The sequence below is a fragment of the Callorhinchus milii genome, unplaced genomic scaffold (genome assembly GCF_018977255.1).
Source record: "Callorhinchus milii isolate IMCB2004 unplaced genomic scaffold, IMCB_Cmil_1.0 Scaffold3, whole genome shotgun sequence".
In the NCBI taxonomy this organism is placed as follows: domain Eukaryota; kingdom Metazoa; phylum Chordata; class Chondrichthyes; order Chimaeriformes; family Callorhinchidae; genus Callorhinchus; species Callorhinchus milii.
Window position 1 is genome coordinate 6931814 of NW_024704744.1, and position 14565 is coordinate 6946378.

The window sequence follows — 14565 nt, forward strand, 5'->3', positions numbered from 1 at the left end:
AACTCAGCACAGACCTGTACTCCACTGTACTTCTCAACCTGGGTTGGATGGGTAAACATGAGTGAATGAGATGTGGGATCAAACCAGTACAGTGGAAAGAACAACTTACATTGATATAGCGGCCTTCACACAGAGAAACACCTCGGAGGCTTTTACAGAGCCATTGCTGGACAACAAAGGAGGGAAGGTATGGTCAAAGAAGTTCTCAGGGGGCTTTTGAAGATAGACTAAGAAGGTGTGATGGAGGAATCGCAAGAGTATTAGAGAGTGAGATGGGGCATATGGGCAGAAGGCTGGTGCACTGATGGTAGAGTTAGCTATTTAAGGGCAGTCAGCACACTGGCCTAGTTTGTCCCGATCAGCGAGTTTGGGATTTTAGTCACCGTCCTCTCCAATTTGGGCAAAAAAAAAGAGATCGTGGAAAAATGGTGCGCTGTCCTCATTACAGAAATAATAACAATAATCCTTTCATTCGGTATAGTGCCTCTCAACAACAACAACAAGATTGCATTTATAGAGCGCCTTTCACGTCGGGAGGACGTCGCAAGGCGCTGGACAGTTGGGTCGGGACCCGAGCAGGGGGGAAATGGTCAAGGTGAGGGGAGGGAAGGGAGGGAGCGAGGAGGGGGTAGAGAGTTGAGAGGGGAGGTGAAGGCATGGTTGAAGAGAAAGGTCTTGAGACCGGCTTTGAGGGAGAAAAGGGAGGAAGCAAGGCGAAGGCACTGGGGGATGGAGTTCCAGAGCCGAGGGGCTGAGAGGCTGAAAGCCCGGCCACCGATGTTAGGGCGGGGGATGTGGAGCAGACCGGAGCCAGAGGAACGGAGGGTACGGGCAGGTAAGTAGGGGGATAGTAGGTCGGAGAGGTAGGAGGGAGCAAGGCCGTGAATGGCCTTGTAGGTGAGGATGAGGATCTTGAATTCGATCCTCTGGGGGATGGGGAGCCAGTGGAGGCGAGCGAGGGTGGGAGTGATGTGGTCGCGAAGCCTGGTGCGGGACAGTACACGAGCTGCAGAGTTCTGAATGACCTGCAGCTTGTGGAGGGAGGTGCCGGGAAGGCCGACGAGGAGAAAGTTCCCATAGTCCAGCCTTGAGGTGATAAAGGCGTGGACCAGAGTTTCAGCAGCGTGAGGGGTGAGGTAGTGCCGTAGTCTGGCGATGTTTCGGAGGTGATGGAAGGCGGTGCCAGTTGTGGCGCGGATATGAGGAAGAAAGGACAGCTCAGGGTCGAACAGAACACCGAGGTTCCTGACTGGCTTTGAGAGGTGGAGAGTGCAGCCTTGGATGCTGATGCTGTCAGCGCCTGAGGTGCGGAGGCGCTGACGTGAGCCAATCAGGAGGGCCTCAGTTTTGCGCACTTTGAGCTGAAGAAAGTTGTCTTTCGTCCAGGACTCGATGTCAGACAGGCAGCTGTCAGGACACCGGGGGTCGTGGAGTTGAGGGTAGAGGAGGAAAGGTAGAGTTGGGTGTCATCCGCATACATGTGGAAGTTAACCCCATGTCTGCGGATGATGTCACCGAGGGGGAGCATATAGAGGGTGAAGAGGAGGGGACCGAGGACAGAGCCCTGAGGGACATCGCACGAGACAGTGCAGGGACTGGAGGAAAAGCCGTTAGCGGTGACAAAACGAAGATGGTGGGAGAGGTAGACCTGAACCACTCAAGGACAGCGCCTTGAAGGTTGAGGTGGGAGGACAAGCGGTGGAGGAGGATAAAGTGGTTGACCGTATCGAATGCGGCCGATAGGTCGAGGAGGACGAGGAGGCAGAGAGAGCCCTGGTCGCAGATGGTCAAGATGTCTTTAGTGACCCTGACCAGGGCGGTTTCCGTGCTATGGGCAGCACGGAAACCCGATTGAAGGGGTTCGAATAATGAATGGGTGGAGGGGAAGGAGCGCAGCTGGGAGGCGATGACTCTTTTGAGAACCTTGGGCAGGAAGGGGAGGTTGGAGATGGGCCGGTAGCTTGATAGGTGCGACACATCAAGGGAAGGTTTTTTCAGTGTTGGAGTGATGGTGGCAGTCTTGAGGGGAATGGGAACAGAGCCAGAGGAGAGGGACAGGTTGATGATTACTGTGAGAAGTGGGGCAAGGAGGTGGAGCTGAGAGATAAGAAGTGGGGATGGGGTCCGGGGAGCAGGTAGTGGGTTTCAAGGACAGGATGAGTTTGGTGACAGAGGGTGGGGAAACGGGTTCGAAAGTGTGTAGGGGAGGATGGGTAGGAGTCGGAGTGTGGGAGGGAAGGGGTTGGGGGGCGGGTGGAAGTTGGAGGGGCAGTGACCACGGAGTGGATTCCCTTGATTTTGGATTCAAGGAAATCCAGCATCTCCTCACAGTGTGTGTCCCAAAGTGCTTCGCAGGATATATTGTAAAGTGCAGTGACTGTATTTTGTGGCAGTGTCCACAATGTGGGCAGGGAATCATCCTATTCTGCTGCAAGCCAAAGCCCTTACAGGTAGAGTGGTCCTAGCTGGACAAGCAGCGGGAAAACTTACCAGACAGCAATATCATTGGCAAGCTACGTAGGCTTAGCTGGTTTGACTACAGCGGTAGCCCAACGCACGGTCTGCGGTCCCCAAGCCTTGGCTCTTGCCAACCTGAGCCAAATACTTTTCCGGAATTAGGTCAGCAGGATGTGTCCCTCCAGAGAGAGAGTGCCCATTCCATCCCAACAATGTCTCTGGAACTTCTATGTGGAGGTGGGATGTATGGAAATCTCAGTTTGGTTTGTATACTCTTAAGCATGGTGATGGATTTCTGGATGTGTCAGACACGTGGCTGACCCCTCCAAAAAAATAAATTGACTGCAGCTCACCCTCACTCCCTCAATTTGTCCTTTCAGATCTCCGACATCCATGTTACCGGCGAGTCCGAGGATATGTCGGCAAAGGAGAGACTGTTACTGTGGTCACAGCAGATGACTGAGGGCTATACTGGAATAAGATGTGAAAACTTCACTTCATGCTGGAGAGACGGCAGATTGTTCAACGCGATCATTCATAAATACAGGTCAGGCTTTCAGTTACACTCTTGTTCGATATTTCATATTTTGTGTGTCAGTCTACAGAATATTCTGTGCTTTGCCCTTCGGAATCTTATTTGTTGCAAACATAACAATCCTTTGATTTGATATAGCAATTTTCACCATGGAAGGATGTCTCAAAGCTCTTCACAGGGTTTATTGTAAAGTGCAGTGACTGTATTTTGTCAGGTGAATGCCACATCTAATTTGCACACAGAAATGTCCCAGAAACAGCCATGAAGTGAGTGATGAATTTTATCTGGGGATGGTTGGCCAGGACACCAGGCAAAATTTCTTTCTCTTCTTAGATAGTGCCATGAGATCTTTTAACATCCACCTGAACAGGCAGATAGGACCTCAGGTTTATTGTCTCATGGGAAGGAAGGCACCTCTGATAATACATTGCTCCCCCAGTTCTACATTGAAGAGACTGTAAACTGAAAGTCCTGAGGTGGAATTAGACCCCACAACCTTCAGACACTGAGGTTCAGACACTGGGCTGAGCCAGGCTGACATCCTAGCAGGTCAGGTTAATCCGATAATGGAGCAGTAAGAGGGAATACTTGGCCTTAGATTTACATGATAATTTAGAATAAATCAATCAGTGCAATACTGCTTAATAGAAGCAGTCTCGCCAGTTAATCGTCTGCTCTGGCTTGCCTTTGCAACTTTTCAGGGTGTTCTCGCTTATAAGTGATTCAGGCTAGAAAGTTGCGTATTAGGAGCCTGCAATGGGTGACTGCCCCACCTGGTGTGTCCCTGAGCCATACAGACCAGACTGGGACGGTTTTCAGGTTCAATTTGCAGTCTGTGCCTCGTTATTTGATCTCAACCAGGGTGTGGTGACGGTATTGCCCAGGATCTCGTTGACCTTGGGCTAGGGTGTGTGGGTGGAGGAAGAGAGGAGAAATCCAGTCAGGGTGTGCCATAGCCTTGTTTCGTTTCCAATGGCTCCTTTTGGGAGTATGGAGGGATGTGTATATATGTATGTTTTTATGCATGTGCTTGGGTTTTTGGAAGCATAGAGGCCAAGCAGCCTGCCAGCACTCTGTGTAAATGCAGGTATGGAGAATGGTTTCCTGGCAAAGTACCAAATGTTGCAGTGACCTGCACAGCTGTATACAGTTGTAAGTTATTGCCTTCGGTGGAATGACAGGCAGTGGACTATTTGATGTCTTCCTAAAAATACTTGTGAAAGGGCCCACTGGTTAACTGTAGCTGATCGATCATAGAAGGGGGTGATTTGGTCCATTGAGCCTATGCTGGTGTTTGCTCCTCCACAGGTACTGAAAAAAACTGCAATTCCCCCAAATTTCCTGCTTTTTTCTTATATTTTAGTTTGATCCTATTGAAATGCCGATTTGATTCTGTTTCAGGTGTTGCAGTCTTAGGTGCTGTGGCTATTTGTGTCAAAGATGTTGCACCTTTTAATCACCCTCTGCACGAAACATCAGGGGTGAGATTTCATACCACGTTCCCTGTGATAGTTACCACAAAAATATGGTGTTAGGAAACAGTACAAATTTCACCTTGTGTTAATCTCCACGTCCTCCAACTTGCTGACAAAGGAATTCTTTTCACATTTTAAAATGAGATCTGACCAAAAGACTTCATCATAATAATCCTTACATTTGATATGGTGCCTTATCATGTCATTGAGACATCTGAGAGTGCTTCACAGATTATACTGTAAATGGACAGTCCACAGTCTGTCTGAAATAACAACTGGTACAAAGGTTACTTATTTTCAATGGTAAAGAGGAAACAATACAACTAAAGGTTTTTCACAGAAAAACTTTGCGGTTCTTTTGTGAAAGAATTCTGCAACAGGGTCTGAGGGTATTCTTTCATTAAACAAACAAAAATATTTTTTAATTAAGAAGCTTTCTTCAGAAGAGTTAGACAGAGAGACGAGCTTGTTCTGAACTCCATGCCCAAGCATGTAAAAATATGCTTGAGAGTTCTGTAGCTCAGTGGTTAGAGCACTTGCCTCGCAAGTGACTGGGTTTGATTCCTGTCGCGTTTCGCCCACAAAATATACAATTAATTCAGTTTACAGTATATTCTGTGAAGTGCTTTGAGACGTCTAGAATACGTGAAAAGCGCTATATCAAATGCAAGGATTGTTATCATTTTTTTATTCTAAAGTATAGCCTGTGGCTAATTGTTCCACTGAGAAATCTGGGATTAGGGCCAAGGAGTACAGAGTACCACCAAGCCTGAAAAGACAGGTTGGATCAAAGCAATGGTTAAGGTTTTGGTTTCTCTGATTGTATGGGGGAGGTATTGCTGAGGGAGGGATCCAGTTCCAACATCTTAAAGTTCTGAAAAATAATGAGATTGAACAGGAGATAATGATAAGCCTTGAATTCAGTGGGGATTGTGGGAAGAAGGAACATCACAGGAGAAGTGTGGACAAGTGAAACCTTAGGCAAGTTTCCTTGCTCCACACCCCTCCGTTTACTTAGCAGTAAGTAGGAAGGAACCCGCTTGTTAAGTTAATTGGCGGATCTCTTTCCAGGCATCATAATCCTTTAAAAAAAAACAATAATTTGATCACTCAATCCATGACTGTTTGTGGCAATCAGCTTTGCTCAATTGGCTGCTGGGTTTCGGCCACAAAATATACATTAATTCAAATATACAGTATATTCTGTGAAGCGCTTTGAGATGTCTCAAAAACGTGATAAGGCGCTATATTAAATGCAAGGATTAGTAAACAGAAACATTTAGAGTAAGGAAAGTTGTCTGAAGTTTCGCCCACCCCAGGAATGAAACATGGCGAGCACACTAACCAATATGCTACAGGACTCCCAAATAGGAGATTTGGAGGATTAAGCACAAGGTTTCTTTTAGGGGATTCAGTAAGAAAAGCATTCAACTGTTAGAATTATGCATCAGATGGTCACCATTGCACAAGTCTGTTTTGCCTCTGCAAGTCGGCCATTTTTATTGTTGCAAAGCTTGCCTAAAAATAGAAAAATTCTCATATAATAATGATCCTTTGATATAGTGCTTTTCACATCTTCTAGATGTCTCAAAGCACTTCACAGAATATACTGTAAAGTGAATTGACTGTATATTTGTGGACGAAACGCAGCAGCCAATTGTGCACAGCAGTGTCCCACAAACAGTCGTGGATTGAGTGACCAAATTATTATTGTATTTTTCTTGAGGGATTATTATCAGGCGTGTGGAGTAAGGAAACTTGCCCAAGGTAATATCTAATAATGAACAATGACAAGGAATGTGCAAAATAGCTACGGTGGAGGATCTCTGGATAACAAAACATGTAAACGTATAAACTTGCCACAGCGAAATAAATAGACAGACAAGGATTTACACAGACTGTGGAGCATGGAAACAGGCCACTTGTCCTGTCCAGTCCATGCCGGTGTTTATGCTCCACACGAATCTTCACCTATTCCATGACAAGTATAGAATATCAAAGCAAATGTTAGTAGAACTGTACAGAGCGCTGGTCATTTACTTTTCAGGACACTCCATCTTACAAAGGGCATTCATACAATTCAAAGCAAAACAGACGTTACTTGTGAGATGGCTAGATCCACATTAGACGTCTACATTTTGAACAAATGTGAAAAAAATCTAAATCGGGCAAGTCCCAATTTGAGTTAAGAGAAAGTCCTGCATTGTGTTTTCATTGAGGAGAAGCGTCTATTTTATATTTCCTTCTGTTAAAATGTAGGCATTTTGCATAACCTAAATCCTGTAGAATTTCATGACAAAACGAGTCCAGCTGGGTGGAGGCCGGGGTTATTAAAGTGGTTTTCTGTGGCAGATGTTTAGTTTTAATGTGCTCTGACCTGCCTTGTCCTTACCCAGCAGAAACTTAAATATTTACATACACTGTAACCATGGGATCCACTGCCTGTTGAGGCAGCTTCAGATTTAAAGCTGGGAGGCAAATCCCTCTGGAGCCAAATATCCACTCAGTCCACAACTGTTTGTGGGACGCTGCTGTGTGCAATTGGCTGGCGCGTTTCACTCGCAAAACACGCAGTGAATTCGCTTCATAGTATATTCTGTGAAAACTTTGAGACGTCTCGAAGACGTGATAAGGCGCAATAAGGCGTTAGGTGTGTGTAGCTCAGTGTGAGACCGGGTTCAATTCCTGGCAGGGCGAAATGTTGGGCAAGTTTCCTTACTCCAAACGCCTCTGTTTCTCTGGCAGTAAGTAAGAACCCGGTTGTTAGTTGATTGGCAGATCGCTTTTCCAGGGCTAATAATTTCTAAAAAAAATTGGTCACTTCAATCCACAACTGTTTGTGGAACACTGCTGTTCGCAATTGGCTGCCGTCTTTCGCCCACAAATATACAGTCAATTCACTTTACAATATATTCTGTGAGGCGCTTTGAGACATCTCGATTATTAGAATTATTATTATTATTGTATCAAATGCAAGGATTATTATCCCTTAAGATGACCAATGATGCTGGGACGTCCTCCTGACACGAGCGTGCTATACAAATGTAATTTGTTGTTGTCATTTAGCCCGAGTACAGTGAACAAGTGTCAAGCCTTTTCGGACTTCATTTGGATAATAGCATGCAAGTTGCTCTCATCTATGCTCCTGGCTGTGACGTAGCAGAGCTTGCTCAAAGTCGAATTTGGCTTTGAACTGTCCAATTGACGCTTCAAAGTCAAAACCCAAGGTTTATTTTCTTGTTTAATGCTCATCTCTAGTCCAGGTTTCTTAATCAATGGCAAGAAGGTTTCTGCACAGAGGGAGTGCCAGTGTGGATCATTGTGTCTGGGATGAGCTGTCTGCTCTTGTCTTGTCTCCCTGTCCCCTTTTATCTCTTCTTTTGATGGGTTGATCTAATTCTGAATTGTGGTAATTAAAAGTCGGCTTTGAAGTTGCATGTGGTGACGTGTTCCACATCCTAAAATATCTTTATGTACATCTATATGTTAAAACAAATTGTAAGAAGGAATATTCTTTTTCTGCCTCTGGGTGTTTCCTCTTCGGGTGCATCCAAATCTGTGCCCTCCTATTCCATGTGGCTTAAGAGCCGTTCAGCAGACCCTGGCCAGGTCCATGTCCCTAGCCTGCCCGCCTCACCGTTGTCAGTAGAGCCTTCAGCCTTCTGCCCCCACCCTTTGGAACTCCATCCCATAGTCTCTTGGCCTCACCTCCCTTGACTCCTTCAAGGCCCACCTCAAGACCCTCCTCTTTGACCGTGCCTTCGGTCACCTTCCTACCCCTACCCTCCCGCCCTCCACCCCTCCTGATCCCATACCCCTGCCTGTCCACCACCTTGAGACGTCCTCCCAACACGAAAGGTGCGTTACAAATCTAATCTGTTGTTGCACAGGGCAGTTGCCTTTATCTTTGTGCAATAAAAAAATTATTTCTCTATCCATGTTTCATTCCCAGGACTAGGACTCTGGGGATTGCTCTCTCTCTCTCCTTTCTCTCTCCCTCCCTTCATTATTTTGTTAGTGGGCAGGTTTCTGGCCTCTGTGTGGTGGCTCCACTCCTCCAACCCCCCGGTTTCAGGGCTGAGATGAAGAATATGTGTAGAAACTGAATCCATGCTCTCTAATGCTCAGCGCTAATACTCCAGTACATTGTTTCCTTGAAGTCTTTTGGTTTTACTCAGTGAAGCTTGAGTGAGATTCAGGTTAAGTGCCTCCTAACTCCATGTTATTTCTCTATGAACTCTCTTGACATGCATCTCTTGTGAGTGCTTAGGTTGAAACTCGCCTCAAGGCAAAGAGAGGGAAGGGGGGAGGGAGGGAAATTTTCATCAGTGCCTGAGAGACGATGGCGAGAGGCCAAAGTAAAGAAGGTTTAGAAGTCTGACGTGTTGTGAACTGTGATGGAGAATGTGTCTCACTGAAGTTTGTAGCATCAACTGAATCTGCGTTCAATTAACAATGGTCTGCTTGTCTGAACGTTTGAGTGTAGGGGTTGGAAGTGTAATTCTCTTTGCTCAATACTACAGCATCATACGAAAGACTTTGTTCCAGAGCATCCTGGAAAAAAATAACAACAATAACTTGCACTTAAGTAGCGCCCTCAACTTAGGATAGTGTCTCACAGCGCTTAGCACTTGTTGGTTCCACTTTAGCAACTGGAGTTCTGTATTGACCAGGCAGGGGTACAATCCTCGGTATGGTTTCAGCAATGCAGGAGGCCATTTGACCCATCAAGCGTCTGCTCATGCAGGGCAGGATGAAACTTGAGACAAGTTTCCTTACTACACATGCCTCTGTTTACCTAGTAGTAAGTAGGAACCCGGTTGTTAGTTGATTGGTATATTGCTTTCCAGGGGTAATAATCCCTTTAAAACAAAAAACATATAAATTTGTACGCTCAATCCACGCACGTTTGTGGGACACTGCGGTCCACAATTGCCTGCCACGTTTTGCCCACAAAATATACAGTCGATTCACTTTACAGTATATTCTGTGAAATGCTTTCAGACGTCTCAATGAGGTGACCAGTCGCTATATCAAATGCAAGATTATTATTATTAATTCTCATTACTTCACGGCAGCAAAGTGAATGATCAGTTTTATCTGGGGAATGTTTGGCCAGGACATCGTGAGAACTCCCTTGTCATTTTGAGTAGTGCCATTGGATCTTTAATGTCCACTTGAACAAGCAGATGGGACCTCAGTTTAACATGTAATCCGAAGAGTGGCACCTATGACAGTGCAAGGCTCCCCCAGACACTGGTTAGAACGCCAGCCTAGACTGTGCCAACATGGAGCTTGAGCGCACAACTTTCTAAACTTACTTACAAACGGAGCCAAGCTATTGCTTTTTCAGCTCTCTGGGACACTGTCCTGTGTGAAGGACGCAGTGTAAATGCAGATTGTTGTTTTATTGGTTTGGCATTCCTGTTTTTTTTTATTTTATGACTGTTTTAGGTATTTTTATACGTAAAACGTGATGCCCTTTTCACAGTTCCGCTCTCAGTGTCAGCCCACTCAGTAATGCTCGTAACACCTAGCTGGAGGCTGTAAGCTCCATTGACTGTTTCTCACCAGCTTTTGTCACTAATAAGAATTTTGGTTTGATATGTGAGCGCTGATGGAAATTTCCCTAACGATGATGTGTGGTTGACTGTCGTCTCGCTCTCTTCAAAACTCCAGGTCTTTTTTTCTGCTGTGAGCACTTCTGTTCAGTCGGAAATATTTGTGGAATATTACAAAGATCATTTTCACCCATACAGAAAATAACCATTATAGAAAAATAGTCATTTTCAGCACAGAAGGAGGTCCATTTGATCCATCATTATCGAGCTTTATTATTAATAACATTTCCCAGCTATTCACATACTGAGTATTGCAAATGGACCTCTACTACCTCTCTCTCTGACCTGGTTGTACTCAACTACTCTGTTTGCTCCTTTGTCAGCTTCCCTAACTCTTCCTTCCACAAGCTGCAGATCATCCAGAACTCTGCAGCTCACGTCGTCTCCCACATCAAGCTCCGTGACCCCATCAACCCCACCTTCCTCCAGCTCCACTTTCTCCCCATTCTTCAGGGGATAGAATTCAAAATCCTCGTCCTCACTTTCGAGACCCTCTATGCCCTTGACCCCCTCCTACATCTCTGACCTGCTGACCCCCTATCAACCTGCTTTTTAAATGAGCCAATGTCCTTGCCTCCACCGCCCTTCCTGGCAAACTGTTCCAGTTGTTGATTACCCTCTGAGTAAAGAAAAATTCCTGTCATCTGTCCTGAAATTGTCCTCTTGTTCTGCTATCTTGATGAATCCTAAAGTATTGATCTGGGTTCACTTTTTGAATACCATTTTTAATTCTGCACACCTCTATTAAGTCACCTCAGAATCGTCTTCTAAAGACTGAAGAGCCTCAGCTTGTCTAATTGTTGCTCTTAGCTCATTTCTCCAACACTAGGGATGATCCTGATTGCTCTCTTCTGCACTACCTCCAGAGCCTGGGTAGCCTCATGTAGTGGTGACCAGAACTGGATGCAGTATTCACAGTGTGGCATTTTGCATGTTTTCTAATGACCTTGAATCGTACTCACTGTTCAGGTTCAGTTCCTTTTTGAGTGATTATACTGACTGACCACTTGTAGCCGCTTGTGTTAATGGGTTCCACACCCCAACAAGCCTCTGAGTGAACCTCTTCCTGCTTTTAAGAATAATAGTAATCCTTGCATCTGATATAGCGCCTTATGATAGCACACAATTGCGCAGAGCTGTGTCCCACAAACCGTTGTGGGATTGAATGACCAAATTATTGTGTATTTTTGAAAGGATTATTACACCGGAAAACAATCCGCCAATCGACTAACAACCGCGTTTCCATTTATTGCTGGGTAGACAGCGGTGTGTGGAGTAAGCAAACTGGCGTAAGGTTTTGCCCCGCCAGGGAATTGAACCCAGGTCCTCTCACTTGTCAAGCGAGTGCTCTAACCAATACGATACAGGATTGCAAGATTGAGTCCCTTTCATTCACAAGATTAAGTGCATGCTCCCTTATCACCAATCCCCTGAACTGAAGTAAAGTATGAAGCTTGCACCAGATATTTCTGGACTAAACAGGCACTTGAGTGTTAAACTATGACGTAATCTGACTCTTCCACTCGCTGGGTTAAAATAATTGAAGGTTACCATCAAACATTCCAAATGTAGTTCACAGTCTCATTTCCTGACCCGTTCAGCTTTGCTCATTTCAATTATAAACATGTTTGGAATGCTCCAGGATGAGAGAAATCAACCCACATTGGCTTAATTTGGACCCTTGGTTGTTCTTTTTTAAAAAGAAAATGCAGCTCCTCCCTTTAATGTTGTTCTAAAAAAATTTTTAAGCATCATTTTACTATTTTTAAAAAATCAATAACGATGTTAATAATAATCCTTGCGTTTAATATAACGCCCGAGTACGTCACCAGAACATCTCAGTGCTTCACGGGATTTTACTGTAAAAGATAATTGACTGTTTATTTGTAAGTGAACACGGCAGCCAACTTGCGCACAGCAGTATCCCAAAACAGCCACGGAGTAGCTAACTTTCAGTTTGTGGAAAGTGATTCTATGGTTGGTGTGATGAGTACTTGTTGTCTCTGCTATGCTGATGTCTCTGCTGAAGACATTTCTTTTCGACCGCGCCTTTGGTCATCTTCCTCCCCCTCCCCCTGGCTCGGTCCCGGGATCCGTTACTGTGAATCACTCTGAGACACCATCCGGCGTGGAGGGCACTATATAAATCCAAGTTGTTGTTGTTGTTCACATGTTGGTCCATAGAAATAATTACTTTGTGTGTCTGGAAGGAGGTGGGTGGGGTGGCGGTAAGCAAAAGCAGGGTGGGGAGGGGGAAGTTGTTCTGGGCTCCAGCGTAATTAAAACAATATTACTTTGCGCAACCAACTTCTAAAACTAAGATACTTAAAATAATATAATTCATGTTTGTGGGACACTGCTGTGAGCAATGACTGCTGCATTTCATCCACAAAACACATTCAATCCACTTGACAATATATTCTGCAAATCGCTTTGAGGCTCCATGATGTGGTAAGACGCTATATCAAATGCAAGGATTATTATTATTACTCCTGATCAGGATCTTGAGCAGATTGTGGTGATTATTCTGCAATAAATAAATCTCTAATCACACTATAGTTTTGGTTCTGTCACTGTATGTGAACAGAAGCACATTGGGTTCAGGTAGCAAGGATGGAAGTAATTCCAGATCCTGCAAAGAGTCCCTGTTAACTCAGTTCAGGAATCAATGCCATAAAATAGACCCCAATGTCACTGTTATTGGTTCAAGAGGCAACAAGTTGAGTTTCTCGTCCTTTGGATGAGACGTTAAACTGAGGTCCCGTTTGCTGTTCAGGTGGACATTAAAGATCCCATGGCACTATTCGAAAAGAGAAGAGAGTTTCTCCCAATGTCCTGGCCAATAATCCCCCAAATAAAATTCGTCACTTGTTTCATAGCTATTTGTGACATTGCTATGCACAATTATGCTGCTGCATTTGTTTACAAATAAATACATAGTCACTTCATTTCACAGCAAATCCTGTGAAGTGCTTTGAGACATAGTGAGGTTGATGTTATGAAGGAGAGAGAAAGATGGCCTGGGAGTAGAAAAGACCGTCAGAGTGACAAAGGATAGGGCTACGGGTCATGACCCAGCAATGGGTAGGCTTGGTGGGCTTACTTCTTCTGAAAAGAAAATCTCAAGTTCCTAAAACTACTGATATGTTTGACTGTGTTATGGATGTCCCTGAGCATCAAGCTATGAAAACAACTTGAAGTTGGAAATCCCTTCCCAGGCCATTCCCATAGTGTGAAATTCCTGGGATTTAATTGCTGCCTCTTTACCCTCATTTCAGTGCAACGAAGCATTGACTGTTCCCATTGATCGTGGTCTGACCTAAAGCAAATGCTGTTTCATTTGGTGTTGAATATAACTGTCAGTCAAGGTCTGGTACCCAGGGATGGAAGTTAATGAACTATGTGCAATGGAAAGTTTTCATGGAGAGTTCGCCCAGTACGCACTCCATTCTGTGATAATGAGAAAGCCTGGACTTGAAAGTCACGCTTACCATGCCTAATCTGTTTAAGGTTCTTGCATTTGTTCAACTGGTTATGCGTTGGTTGCTAGGATCTAAGGACTAAAATTCCAACTGGTCTTAGCCTCCAAGACTATTATTGTGTCTTTAAAATTTAGGATTGTGCAGAAATGCGGAAATTTTTTTAAATCTCTATCATCATCTGGAAGCCGCCTCTTTGTCAGTAAAGCAGAAAGCTAGCAGTTTGAATAGCAGTGATCTGGGTTTGCACATTTGCTTTTGAGATAACCTTTGCTATGCTTGTCAGATCTTTCACTCTCCAGACTCCGATAAGCCCTTTGGCTTTGGTGTGATTTCGGTTATTATGCTAAAGAGATGTAGCCCTATCCTTTGTCACTCTGACGGTCTGTTCTATTCCCAGTCTATCTTTCTCTCTCCTTCATAATTTACAATCCCTTAGAAAACTGATCGCTGCTGCATTTGAGGTAACCAGTCACTTGCCATGTCCTGTTCACCTTTAAATGTTGTGACTTTGGAGAACATAATTTTTAGCATGACCTATTCCTCTGGTTATCGTCTTATAATAATAATAAAAATTATAATCCATGCACTTCATATAGAGCCTCATCACGTCAATGACTTGTCTCAAAGTGCTTCACAGAATATGTTGCAAAGTGGATTGACTGTATATTTTGTGGATGAAATGCAGCAGTCAATTGCACACAGCAGTGCTCCCCAAATAATCATAGATTGAATGACCAGATTTTCTTGTCTGTGTTGCTATGCTCTCCTCTCAGATTCTCTATTGCATTGTCATCAATATTTGCCAAGCCTTTGACTCCTTCTGGTACGTGCTTGTAGTTTAGTACTGAAGTTGCACTTGTGCTTAGCCAATTTCCTCTGTAATCACTGTTAACCAGAGTGGATAATTCATGCACTTTCTCTTTATCCATCAACTCAGACTTGACCCTTGATTCACCTCCACATCAGTGGCCTTCTCTGCTCTTTACCAATAGCTC

General features: G+C 44.6%; 1 protein-coding gene across 1 annotated transcript in view; it reads left to right on the top strand.

The window, feature by feature from the left end:
• LOC103179015 (dystonin) overlaps positions 1-14565 on the top strand; it is a 323265-nt gene that overhangs the window by 119646 nt on the left and 189054 nt on the right. The window contains exon 7 of the mRNA XM_042333693.1: positions 2838-3004. Coding sequence (XP_042189627.1) covers positions 2838-3004 — 167 coding nt within the window. The remainder of the gene's footprint in view (positions 1-2837; positions 3005-14565) is intronic.